Here is a 13,830-nt window from a genome sequence, read left to right as displayed (position 1 = left end):
TCTTGATCTAAAATGTTGGCAATTCCGTTTCCCCTGCAGATGCTGCTCAACTGGCTGTGTTCTACCAGCAGACTTCTTTTAATTTTTAATTTGGAGATAAGTCACAGTAACAAGTCCTTCTGGCCCACAGGCCCATGCCACCCAAATGCATCCATTTGGCCAATCAACCCACCAACTCCATAAGTCTTTGGAACTTGGGAGGAAACCGGAACACCCGGAGGAAACCCATGCAGTAACGAGGAGAACATTTGAACACCCTGCAGACTGCAGCGGATTTGAACCCAACTCACAGGCCCTGCAATAGTGTTGCACTAAGCGAACTGCCCTAATTGTCGTAATATCAGCGATGATTTACAAAGTATTTATTTGTGAGGAATTTTCTCTTCTGAATATTCAATTTTCCACATGATATTATCCTTCTCAAAGTTCTGGTGAAGGGTAATAAAGGAATTCATATTATCTGACTTGAACTCCAGCATAAGAATGCAATTGAATTTCCAAATCGTTCAGTGTACTTTCATTTTCAAACTGATTGGAAGGTTAATATTACTTGTAGAAACAAACAGATGTAACTTTGTCTGTGTCGTTGAAATAATTCAGCATCCTGCTGGAGAAAGGAGCTATAATGAGAGAAGATTAGCTTGATGCTGATCATTGCTGTTGTTCTAAAGAGGGAAGGAGAATTGGGTTCAGATCTGGCCTCACAAAGCCTAAAGCTTGAATTAGAACCATGATCTGTCAATCACAAAGTAATTTCACCAAGAGATTCTTCAACATATATTGGGGCATTATTTTAAAATATTCAACAAACTAATTCCTGTCCTGCACACCCATCTGTGAAATTCAAAATTAATCTACAAATTTAGCAGCAGAACTTTTACTTTGCAAGTACCTTTGATATCTTCTTTACATCTATTAAAAGGATACAGGGCTCACCAATATCTACACAGTTATATTTATCATGTTGAAAAGTGAAAGAATGGTCCAGATTCAACTCAATTACACCTTTTGTTTTTATTATATGATTTATAAGCTTTCTCAGTTCTATTGGTCACTTATCTGTTTGATTCTTATTTCAAATCTGCAACACTGTCCTGATTTAACTATTGGGTTGAGTCCTGCAGGCAGAACTGTAGGGGATGGAAATATCTGGGCATCTGCAGCTTGCCCTTGTTATTCCTTCCAAGCCTGTCTGTGGAGGTTTTGTTAACTGACCAACATGAGTGGAATATTGGTTGGCAGGTCAATGTAGCTTCTGTGTGTTTTTAAATGTAAATATAATACTTTGAGATAATTTTTGCATGGCATTTCCAGTTCTGATTTATATTTTCTGATATTACAGGCCGCAATGTGTTACATTCATATAGCTTCTCTTATATCAGAATATCTGAAAAGAAGAGGTAAGTGACCAAATCAAAAGTAAATTCATAAACTTGTCAGTCAAATTCAGAATATAATTCAAAATTCCAACATTGCATCTTGTCATAAGGTTCCAACTATTTCTTGATGTTAGCTGTCAAAATGAGGAGAAATTTCTTCTCTCAACCTGTTGTGAAGACTTGGAATTCTCCATCCAGAGGATATAGATGAGAGTTTAGATAGAAGAAGGATCAAAGGATGTGAAGATGAGATGGGACATGAAAAGCTGAAGCTCAGGCAAAATCATACTGAATGTTGCATGGTTCTTGAGGGGCCGGATGGCCAACCACTTCCCACATTCTGATCAGTGATTGCATGTATTCAGATCATGAATCATAATCACTGTAGATAGTGGATGGGTTAGTAGAGTGGATAATAAGCAGTTCCTGGAAATGAGGAGGGTAATTACCTTTGTGGACCCGTCACTGGAACTGCTATTCCAATCTTAGTGAGTAACATAGAGCACTACAGGAAAAGGCTGAGGTGGTGGCCTGTATGTTGAACAGGCAATAAATTGTTGCTACATGATGAAAAGACATTTAAAACAGCACAATAAATACCATCAGATTTTTATTCCTTCAGAGAGTTCAAGGAACTTTTATAGAATGGCCCTAATGAGGCATCACCTGAGCTGGTCTTGCATGACCTGAGAAGGTCATTCATGTACTCGCTTGAAATCTAGCCCTGCTGCAGTGGGTGCAGAATTCATAGACCGCTATCGATAAAGACTTGTTCAACCACACGGATACCTTCATCCTTCCATTGCCTTCCTACAGAGCAAGAATATAAAAAGAGACATAAAAGTGTAAAACTTAGCATTAAAGCTTTGAAAGGCTTTTTGATTTTATGTTCAATACAGGCCATTGAAAATGAAGAGCAATAATATAAAAGTGGACTATTAGAGGACAACAACGAGTGTGGAAGGATTAAATGAGGAACGTTGCTGAATAATAGGAGAAAACAGTCCAAGGATTTCTAAGTTAGAGTTCAGGCAATGTTGTTTGGTTTGTATTTTCAGTCTTGACAATCCAGTTCATGAATGCCATGCTGTTCTTCCTTCATCTTTCCTCATTGGGCAACTTTAGAGTTTGTTCTTATTTCCTAAAGATGAATCTCATAATGCACAAAAGGAGATCCTGAGGCTTGTTCTGCAGTTTTGAAGATGTCCAAGTGTGCAACATTTGTTTTAAAATCCCCTTAGCAGGGTGACAGTTGAAGTTCCCTATGCCAACTGTGCCTAGATTCCCAATACAGGTCATGAGTTGGCTGTAAATCTGCATCCAATATTGTGGAGTTGGAGGAATTGAGGGCTGCTGAGGGATGAATGAATTATCTCTACAAACAGGAAACCAGAGGCTTTTTTTTCTCTTTGCATCCATGCACGTTGTCTGTTGCATCATGGTGAACAAAATCAAAAACTTTCTGAGCAAAAGTTGAAATGTCACTTCAGAAAAAGCCAGAATATTGAGAGCCTAATAGATATGTTCACACAAAACTATTCCATGTCCCTCATGTCCCTCGTCTCATTCTGAAAAGAACCAAAACCATAAAAGAAGACAGTGGCATTGATCTTCGCAAACACAGAAGTGATATAATTGAGTGCTGCTTAGTTTCATTGGTGCTGAAACTGGTGACATTGGTCAATTGTTCCCACCCTGATCCAGCTGGGCACACAGACCCTCTGCCTGGCTACCTCATTCAATGTCACGAATGTTGCTTTTCTCTCCTTCACTCCATCCCAATGCAGTCTCTCCTTTATTACTGCTGCTATCCCTCCTCTTCATCTTCCAGTAATGTATGGCAGATCAAACATCTTCAAAGAGTCTTTTCGGGGTAGCTGTGAAGAAATAGGTCAAACATTTCTGATCTCAATCTCCAAGTTGACTCAAATCGGCACAGCAGCTAAAATGGGCAAGAATTGAGCCAAACCATGTTACCAAGACAGAAACAACATGGTGGCATGCCTTAATGGAGGCGAAGAACCCCTTTAAATGCAATTGCAAGGACTGACTTCTGAATAATTTGTTGGGCAAACTGAAGAACAGATGAGTCAGACCCTGTCACATATCTTTGCCTCAGAATGATGCTGAAGAGGACACAGACCCCTCATTCTCATTAAAATCTGCAACCTTTGAAGAACAGACTGGGACAATTAAAGTTTGATCATTATCAAGATCTGTGCAAACCAAATCTGGGAAATTATTGTCTTATTTAGCTAATATTTTCCCTTTTGTGTAAATTGAATTCTTGATCAATGTAATGCATTTACAGCCTTTAATATCATGTTTTTTTGTAAACAATAGTCATATTATTATAATGATGCCTTGCTATAGGTTATTGGAAATCAGAAGGGACCCATTTATCGACCACCTTCTCTGAGGAATCACATAACTCTGACAGTAACCAATTACTAATATCACATCAAGGAAGAAGTGAGTGATCTAACAATGCTTTGTGCTGTATGCAAGTGCAACACCAAGGATATTATATTAACACTGTTGAGTTTTTTTTTGTCTTTGGTTATTTCTTCATAATCTCTTTAAAAATGTTAGATACTACAGTTTTGGCATGTGTGCACCAAAATGTTGTATCTACTCTTTTTTTTTTGCCACTTGTGCTTCATTAACATTAAAAAACGGGTTGCCTCTGTCAGTCATCTATTTTTTTCTTCTTTTATTCATGCTTGTAAGATGAAGCATAAAGACCCGTAACTGGGGCTTGTCAATGGTAGCAATGCCTCTGCTCCCACTTGTGGCTCAGTCAGTTGCTAGCACTCATAGCGCTAGGTTTAAAAACCAACTCTCAATTCTTGAGCATTGAAATCTAGGTCACCACTATAGTTCTATACAATTAAGGTGCTAACATTCAATCAGTCATAACAAAGCCACTTCTGTTTTTCTCAAATGAACGTGAAGATTCCATGCCTTATTTTGAAAAAAAAATGGGGTAGATATCCCACTTGTTCTGGTCAATATTTCTCTTGCAACCACTAAAGCAGATAATGTTGTTTTAATCACTTTGCTGTGTGTAAACATTGACTGTTGTGCTTTTTACATTACTATGTTTCAGATGTATTCTTTTAGCGCTTAAGATGCCTGTCAATGCTTTTGTCAGTGGTTTATTTTGAACTGATATTTCAGAGGTTATGCTTGCATGATTTGGGTAAAAAAAACAGTAAAACTGAAGATACGGTAACTTCAGAAAGAAGAGAACCCATTGGAGAAATGTTGCAATTCTTTAATTAATGAAGAAATCTGTATTTTCTGGCTTAGTTATTGAGTGTGTTTATCGTTGCAGTGGTGAACGTCAATGTATTAAATTGTAACAGACAGCATCTTGCTGAAAAATCATGACTATTATGTGCTGGATTTATAAATTTACTGATCTGGAATGTATGAGTCACATTTAACACAATCTAATTCAATGGATAACATAAGCAAAATGATGGATATTGACCTTAAGATGTTTGTCTTGAACATTAGTGCAATAATACTGGAAAGTAACTGAGTGCTTACATTTGCTATATTAGTGGCAAATGCAATATTCAATTTTTAATTTTAAAAATAAGAATGCTAAAACAATATAATTTTCTAATATTGCCTTCAATTACACAAAAATGTGCTTGTTTTCAATATTTTGATTATGGTAAACATGTGATTGAAAATGACGGTACCTTTTCTCTTAGGTTTGTTTTCAATGGGATGGTCAGCCTTTCAAACAATTACCCCCAATGTAAAAGAAGAAGGGGAAATGAAGGAAGACTATGGAATGCAGGACACCCCATATAGTGAGGTTGGTACTGTAGTGGAAGAATTGCATGAATTGATAAAACCAATAATGCTTCAACTCCCATTCCTAAAGGGCAGATACTATGAATAGAAGCTGCTAATGTTTGAGCTCATTGTTTTATTTCATGTGGAGCTGTCATCACTGATAAGTAAAAACAAAATTATAAATTATTCCTGATGCAGTCCTAATTTAGGTTAATTTTTCCCATGGCTTTGATGGCTTTTTTTTTACATAGTTTATTTATGATTTTCAAAAAAATAAAACAACTTGAGATAGCAAAGTGTACATTTTACCTGACATGGAGGTTGATCCATGTAAGTGTACGAATGCTGAAGAATCAGATTGTATCATCTCTCCATCTCCATTTTGAGGGACTGCCTGATGACAAGCAAACCTACAGACTCCCACAGCTATCTCAGTGCTAGCTAGGTGTAGTTGGCTTGTCACAAATGTATGTCCTTAGATAGAGAGTATTAGAGAAAGGGACAGGAAAAGTCAGAGACTATCAGATGAATGTGAGTGCAGGATGCAAATTGGCAGGAATGGCACTTTCAAGTATTTTAACTGTGTAGAACTTGCACCCATGCAGTCTTAGATGTATCCAGAAAGAGAGTTAAAGGAGGGAGCCCCAATGGAATTGAAACAAAGATTGTTACACGTAATCTTCAATAGGCAGAGGTATCTTGGGTCTATTTGTGTCCTCACAGCTGCACCTTTGTGAATAGAGTTAAAGGAGAAACTCTTCAATGTAAAGATGAGGTGAGGCAGGTGATGGGGGAAGTTAATTGGACTTCTATTCAAGGGCAAAGTGAAAGTGGAAGGAATTGGACACCCAGTATTTGAGTTTCAAGATCTTAATGCAGTTATATTTTTTTACCAGGATACTCTTGTGGAGCAGCTAGAAGCTTGTGTTGATTACCTGTGGAAATCAGAAAGACATGAACTGATTGCAGGTGTCTACAAACCTGTTATTTTGGTTTATGAGAAAAAGAGGGACTTCAAGGTACTTTGCAAACTTGGTTAATCAATAATTAAAGCAATGCATTTTTTAAACCATGAGTCATTTCCTAATTGTAACATTTAGATTTTGAAGCGCACTCAATGCGATGCTCTTTCTAAAAATAGTTTTTCTTCAAGAATTTACATTCTCTTTAAGTTGGGCTTTTTGATGTTTAAATTATCATTTTAATCTAAAAAGAAGCAGTGTGCTGCAAGGAATATCAAAATATTTTCAAGATTTACTTTTCCTATTTGTCTGAGGAAGTTCTATTAGATTGGAGAGTTTTGTCTAAAATGAACTACTTTTCTCTGTCAAACTCGAAGAGGAACTTAAAAGAACTCGCTTATTAAATCTGAACCAATCCTTTCGGGAAGCCAAAGTAAATTATACAAAAAAACTGCCAATTTGGAAAAGATTTTTCTCAGTTCTCTTTTTTTCATGCTCTACTTTCTTCTCTCTTTTACTCTCCTTGTATCTCTAGACCAAAAGGAGTTTTCTTTTATTACAATAGATAATAGACAATTGAGATGCAGGTACAGCAAAAAAAAACCCTAATGTCGCAGATTCAGTAGCAGTTTTCAAAAATGCAATTGGATGTATTCTTGGAAGTGAGAACTTTGAAAGGCACTGGGGAAATAACAGCGCTGCCATGTAATTGGAGGGTATTTTCAAAGAGCCACAGAAGTACAATGGGCTAAATTGATCTCTGTTCATTGGCTCCATTTTGAAATGTGTGTTGCCATATGTCTGCTTTAACTTGAAGAAATACTCTTTATTCCATCCTTTTATTCTTTGTTTATATCAAATAACCTGCAACTAATTTTGTTTCTTCTCTTAATATTAATTCCTATTATCCACCCGCCCTCTGCATTTGTTGCATGTCAGGTTCTGAGAACTATTTGTGGTGTTTTACCATGGAGGGGAGAGCCAACAGTGATGCAGCTTTTTTCATAGAAACAATATCCATATGAATATCTCATTCATCACAGGGATTGGCAGAATTATACTACAACATTCATCGATCCTATCTTAAGATCACAGAGGTTGTCCATTCAGAAAAACGATTGTTTGGAAGGTATTACAGAGTTGCCTTTTATGGTCAGGTAAGTACAAAATGGTCATGGGACACAACCTATTTCCTGGTTTATGACATCACTTGCATTTGGTTGGTTCAAAAGCAAGCCACATCTCAAATGCAATTTAAACAAGATAGAAATTTTATAATTACGTGGATTCTGATGTCTACAATTTGTGTGAATGTTTTCATAAATGTCTTGATTCTTCATTTATACTTAACCTTAACATTTAGATTTTGAAATACTAAATGTTATTCTGAAAATTATTTGTTTTTCTTCATATGTTTACATTCTCTTTAAGTGGGACTATTTTTCCACTGATAACAACAACTGGCCTGTGATTACAAAAAAGATGTGTTCTGTGACAATCTTTGCAGCTAGTTGCATTTCCCAAAATACAATATAGAACTACTGAATCACATCAATCTTCTCACATCAGATTCTTTATGATCCTGTAGAACCTATTGTTGCTTTCCATAAGCATTTTAGATATTCATCTTGATAATATAGAGTAAAATTTTAAGAGCTAAACAGGAATTTCTTAAATACCTGCCGACATTACTATTTTAATGTGGGGAAAAAGGAAGAAAAATGATACTGGGGAAAAAAAATCTCAAGAATAGTAGCACCTAACTGTGACACATGTGGAGAATAATAGCCAAATCTCCTGTGGGAAATATTAATGTTAGTAACATCCGAAAGCTATACAAGATTTTTCAGTTGTTTTCTCCAGTCATTGACCATAATATTAACAATCCTGTGATATTTTGACAAATCTAAATGTAAAGCAAAGCAAGCAATTCTAAATGATACTGACAAATGATATCCCTCAAAGGCTAGAAATCCTGATACAATGTGGAATTATTGGTTTTCGTTACCTTGGACAGGTAACTCTAAATACAGGGTGCAGTCTTCAACATATTTTATTAAATTAATCTTTGAGGTATAGAAACATTTATATTTGAGAAGTCAGAATTCTGGAACACAAACTATGAGAGAGTTAGCTATTTTCCAAAAATAGCTGATCAGATGTAAAAGTCATGAAAGATAAATTAATATAATTTCTGCTTGTACCAGTGATCAAAGCATTGTTAGCAAAGTACTTTGATTCAGTAAAATGGAAAATTAAATTTAAATGAATAATATGCCTTTCTGGAATATTTAGCACATTGAAAAAGGAAGGAGTCTTTGGTTTATATGCTGAGTTGTAAAATTGTGGACTAATACCAGTTCCTTAGTGAGACTCCAGAAACATGAAAATGTTTACAGCAAAAGAAAATGGCATCTTTGATGGATGTGAATCAAGGAGGAAAGAGTTCAGTAGTTTATTTAAGCTGAAGGTGCAATAAAAATATTTATTAAGAAGCAGTCAAAACTAGCCAGATGGCATAAATTTTTCTATCACGACTAAATGCTATGGAGGATGTAACTGAATATTCATAATAGATTAAAATGTATAGTTAAGGAATCAAAACTTTCTGCAATAGTTTCCAAGCCTCTCTTTATCTAATGTTCCAATACAAGCATATTTAGGCTTTGAAATATTACTATTGCAAATCCTGCTGAAGCATGAAACCATCAATTCTTGTTCTCAACAATAAGTTCCACAGGCTGCTACATACTGCTTGGTTTCATCAGGGCTACAATGTACAGATCTTGTTTAATACAGATTTTTTTTGCTTTTTTTTCCCAATTCCTCAAGGCTGTGGTAAGTTTTTTTTTCAATCTGTTGTTGCTTTTTCAAAACCATTTTAACCTCCTTAACAGCAAATGCAAATATTCTAACGATGGCTAATAATTTGTGTTGAATATTATGGAATCCATCACTGAAATATGAAAATATCATGCATTTTTATTTCCAATATTGTATTTACTTTTTAAAGATTAAAATTGAAAAAGTGCTAACAATTTCCAATAACCATGATATGCTTTGGTCAGTGTTTAAACAAGCCTTGGGCAATTGAGGTTCGGAGTGGTCCAGTTCTTCCACAGCAGGATGTCCTGCATGCACAAAGAGTTTATACCACAACCTCAATTGTCATTAAGACAATTGAGAGAGCTTGCAATTTATGGAAGGTTATTACCACGCATTGCCTGAATATTCATTTGCATGTATACCATGTGTCATTAATGACAAAGATTTATCAGTGGTCATTTAGACTATCTAACACAGTCAGGCTTTCAAAAATTGCCTTTTTAAAACTGATCATGTAATGAAGCTCTGATTGTTGATCCTTGTATTTAATTCGGCCTCTTCTTCCCCATGAAGACTAATATTGAGCTTGTAAATTTATCACTGCTATTGAACCATCAAATAACCTTCAAATTTGTGTCACTTATAACAATTATAGGTTGAATGATATCTGGAGAGCAGAATTTTCCACCATAACTTTAAATAATTTTGCATCTAGAAATGTATGTGTGAAGATTGCTATTTCTGTGAAACACTTGAAGTTAAATGACTCCATCCCCTTCTCAGTGCAGCCAGGGTACATTTGGAGAGAAATAGAAATTACTCACAGTATCGTAACTATGTTATCATCAGGTTTTATGCATCAAGATTTCCAGCGTGTCCTTACTACACTTTTGTTCTCCCACAAATAAGGCACCCATTATATTTTCTATTCTTTCATATACTCAACACCTATAGCATATTAGAGATATTGTGCATTTCAAGACTTTAAAGCTTATAGTCTCCTAACATGCTTTGCCCCTTTTGTGCATAATTTCCTGTTAAATTTTTCTTTGTCCATAATTATGAACATGACCTTGAACATCTGAATGAGTGCTGTGGAGAAGCTCTTCCATCCACTCCAATCCTCTGTTTCACAACATTCTAATCATTTCATTAGAAATAAAAGCAAAACATTGTGTGAGTGTAAGGGCAGAACCCATGACATTTCTGGTGACTCAATCACATATTTGTGCATGGATTCAAATATTTGCCCTCTACTTATATTGCTTCATCAAAACAGCAGGTTTGGTCCGTTTCACACAAGGTAAACTGGAAACCTGGGATTTCTCTCTTTTCAAGCCTGAGTGAACTTCTACTTTAAAGAATCCTTAAGTTTTTGGCAAGCAATTAACTCGATAACATGCAAAATTATGACTTGATGAATAGTGGAAGCATTCAATTGTAATTCACTCTTCATGGTTCTTCTTCACTTACGAAACTTCTTAACACTTTGAAAATTACACTTTGCCCTCCCCAAAACATTTAAATACCGAAAAATCATGGATTCAAATGATTAAAAAACTAAGGATTCTAATACTTGTTCCCTCTCAACCATTCTCTACCACTGATATCAACAGAACGGTGAAAGCTGATCGAATATTTCCTCATTGTACATGCCGTGGGGCTGCTGTTTGATATCTCACTGGTGCACTCCATCCAATGTTGGGTTTTTGTTGCTGGCATGCCAATGAACAGCTCCCAGACCTCCCAGTTGGCTAGGTCCTCCATGATTATCCATTTTTTTTCAGCTTTGCAGATGGCAACTGGATGAACACTTGAATGTCATGCACAGAAGGCTATAGGCTGATTTTTTGGAAATAGATTGGTGTAGATAGACTCTTGATAACCAGAATAGACACATAGGCCAAGGTACCTGATTCCAAGCTCTATGACTTTAAGACTTGTCAACCCCACTTCCCACACGTTTTCACCAGTCACCTGCCTGCCCTTGGTCCTCCCCATATCTTTTTATTTGGGCTCCTACCCTCTTTCTTGCCATTCCTAAAAAATGGTTTGCAGCCCAAAACATCAACTGTTTATTGGCTTCCATGCTTGTTGCCTGACCCGCTGAAAACCTCCAGCATTTTAGGCGTTGCTGCATGACTTCATTTTTTCCAAAGGTGTCTTTTCCACATAATGTCCACAAGAGACCACATGGTGGCAGTATTTACCAATAATTGTATTGCTTCATGTCTGGAACCAATGCTCCATTAGAAAAGTGTTTTCAAAAATAAATTGCTCAAATTTCGCTGGGGCTTTACATGACTAATGTCTTACCTCAGCTCAATTTCATATTTTAAAAAAATTGAATAATAAAAGCTTTAGTCAGATTGTTTTTCACTGTCAAAATTTAAAATAATGTACTACCTTGATGTTCCTGCTGTTTTGTGAAAGCTTCTTTTGATAATAATCTACTGATGATCTTTTCTGTGAATTAAGTATCATAAATCCCTCAAAGATTGCTGTCATTTCTACTCTATTATGAACATCCTGTCTTGTTGTTAAGCAAGAAGGTCTGCAGACGCTGGGTTCGAGTGCATTACACAAATGTGCTGGAGAAACTCAGCAGATCCTGCACCATCAATGATTGCTACGTGACCCACTGAGGTTCTCCAACATGTGTGTATGGTAATAATGTCTGCAGTTTCAATCAGCAACTTGAGCTTGTGAGACCAAACATCCATGATGCTGTTCTTGTCCTCATTATGGCCATGTATGCATGTATGAGCGGCAGTGATATCAGTGTAGAACAGCTGTTGACATTGTGGCCCCAACACTGCACTGTGATACATGGTGGAAAATGCTGAAACAGAAGGGTGGATGGACTAGTGGTAATTTCAGTGGAAAAAAGCCCCAGAGACCTCAGCAGTGCTTTCAGATTACACCACATCTCCTCCCGATATCCAACAGCTGTCAGGGATGAATGGTGTCCTCGAACATGTAGCGCTTCAAAGTAAAGCTGCCAAATCGACTCACCTCTTGAGAACTGTTAGTTGAAGCAATCTTACCTTGCGAGATTAGGCTTTGAAGCTTAAACTTCCCTTGCAATTAGTTTTTTTTTGCAAGTATCTGTTTCAAACATGTTTTCTTGCAGAAAGTTGCAAAGAAGGTTTGGAGTTCACATTTATAAAATGCACACAAGAAGCTTGTTCCCCTCCCTTCCCCTGCCATCCCCGAGATTCAGTACAAACCTGGTGCTGGTCCCCCAGAGAGCTCCTTTGTCATGTATGCTTCCAAACATGCAAGCATGTCCAGACCATTAATTCAAGCTGGAACATATACTCTGGAAGTGGAAAACAAATAACTTACCGGCAAACATCAAGTTGTCAAAGGAATTTAAACTAGAAAATATTGCTGGGGTCTAGTGCAATGCACAAAGGTCCTGGAGAAACTCAGCAGGTCATGCAACATCCATAGGAAGTAAAAGGCAATACTAGTTCAATAACCAAAAATGCTGGAGAAACAACTTCATCAGATTCTCGACCAAGGGCTCAGGCCCGATTGCCTTTTACTTCCTCTGGCAGCTGCATGGCTTGCTGTTTCTCCAGCACCTTTGTGCTTTCTAAAATATGAATTAAGCATAAAACTGAAGCCTCCAAAAATGTTTTTTAAATGACAAAACATAAATTCTAAGTAGAAGGTATGTTTCTGTCCAGAGGTTGGTGAACAGAACTTCACCATTTTTGCACAAATGGAAATTGGAACAATTGCTGATTTCTGAAATAAATGAGTTTAAATTAGATTGTCTAATTTCTCAGACTTCTCTGGGGAATCATTAATGAAATGTTCAGGAAAACTAAGACTGGTAAATACTCAAACCACAATTAATAGCACAGGAGAATCACTTTTGCTATTTTGTTAGTTTTGCCCTTTGAATAAAAATCGAAATCATAGTATTTTGACACATCTTTTGTATTTAATGAATCACAAGGTCACTTTGCTTCTGCATAATGGATGTAAGGCAGGAAAATGTTAAAAAGGGCTTCATAAAATTGTAAAGAAGTGTGAATCATGAAGGCTTGAATAGATTGAGGACTGACCAAAGACTTTAAAGTAAAGAATTTCAGTGGGTGAAGGCACAGTTAACATTGGTGGGGAGGGATGCCTGTGCTTTACAGAAGTAATTGAAAAGGGCACAGGAGTGTTGAAAATGGGTGCTATTGTTCTTAGTTGGGTGCTATGGTACAGATATCACTGCAATTTGTTTTGCAGTAGCCCAATTAGATGTCGGTTTGTTGGTGATTAACTGGAATTTTAGATATTACGGAGAAATTATTTGGATAATGTTGATTTTCAGAAGTTGAAAAATAATCTAAATGGCTGCATCAAAACTAAACTATATCAACTTGGTGCAGTCAGAAAGAATAAAGCCAAACCCTGCATCTCAGAGAGTCAATTGGGAAAGAAGCTGGCCAATACCTGGGCAACTTCTATGGCATATTCCAGAAAGATGGAGACAATGGGAATATAATAGTGTAAATACGGTGGTTTTCTTACAGAGCTCCCAAGTTTCAGACAGGGAGGGTACACAGTGAGGTTTTTTGACTGCTGGAAAGGAATTAGCAATTCATTTCTGCAACCATCTGAGCTTCCAACTTAAATCTGAAGTAACATCAAGACATTAATATAGTTGAAGATTTGATGCAAGTAGCTTGTAAAATAAGATGAAATGCTGATCAATAAGTTAAATGATCTCAAACTAACACCAGCATCACTGAAGTAATCCTTCTGGGTTTCTCTCTGAAATTTGTGTCCTATTCAGATTGTAATCCAAAACGCTAGCTTTCAACTGTTGGTGAACTAAGTGATTT

At 36.6% G+C, this 13,830-nt stretch overlaps 1 protein-coding gene across 1 annotated transcript in view; it reads left to right on the top strand.

The window, feature by feature from the left end:
- The window catches only part of dock10 (dedicator of cytokinesis 10), a 175,742-nt gene that overhangs the window by 137,246 nt on the left and 24,666 nt on the right, over window positions 1-13,830 (top strand). The window contains exons 45-49 of the mRNA XM_069896750.1: window positions 1,343-1,400; window positions 3,753-3,851; window positions 5,105-5,211; window positions 6,089-6,211; window positions 7,198-7,311. Of these exons, the coding sequence (XP_069752851.1) occupies window positions 1,343-1,400; window positions 3,753-3,851; window positions 5,105-5,211; window positions 6,089-6,211; window positions 7,198-7,311 (501 nt within the window). The remainder of the gene's footprint in view (window positions 1-1,342; window positions 1,401-3,752; window positions 3,852-5,104; window positions 5,212-6,088; window positions 6,212-7,197; window positions 7,312-13,830) is intronic.

The sequence above is a fragment of the Narcine bancroftii genome, chromosome 9, assembly GCF_036971445.1.
Source record: "Narcine bancroftii isolate sNarBan1 chromosome 9, sNarBan1.hap1, whole genome shotgun sequence".
Taxonomy (NCBI): domain Eukaryota; kingdom Metazoa; phylum Chordata; class Chondrichthyes; order Torpediniformes; family Narcinidae; genus Narcine; species Narcine bancroftii.
This window is presented reverse-complemented; position numbering and strand designations above follow the sequence as displayed.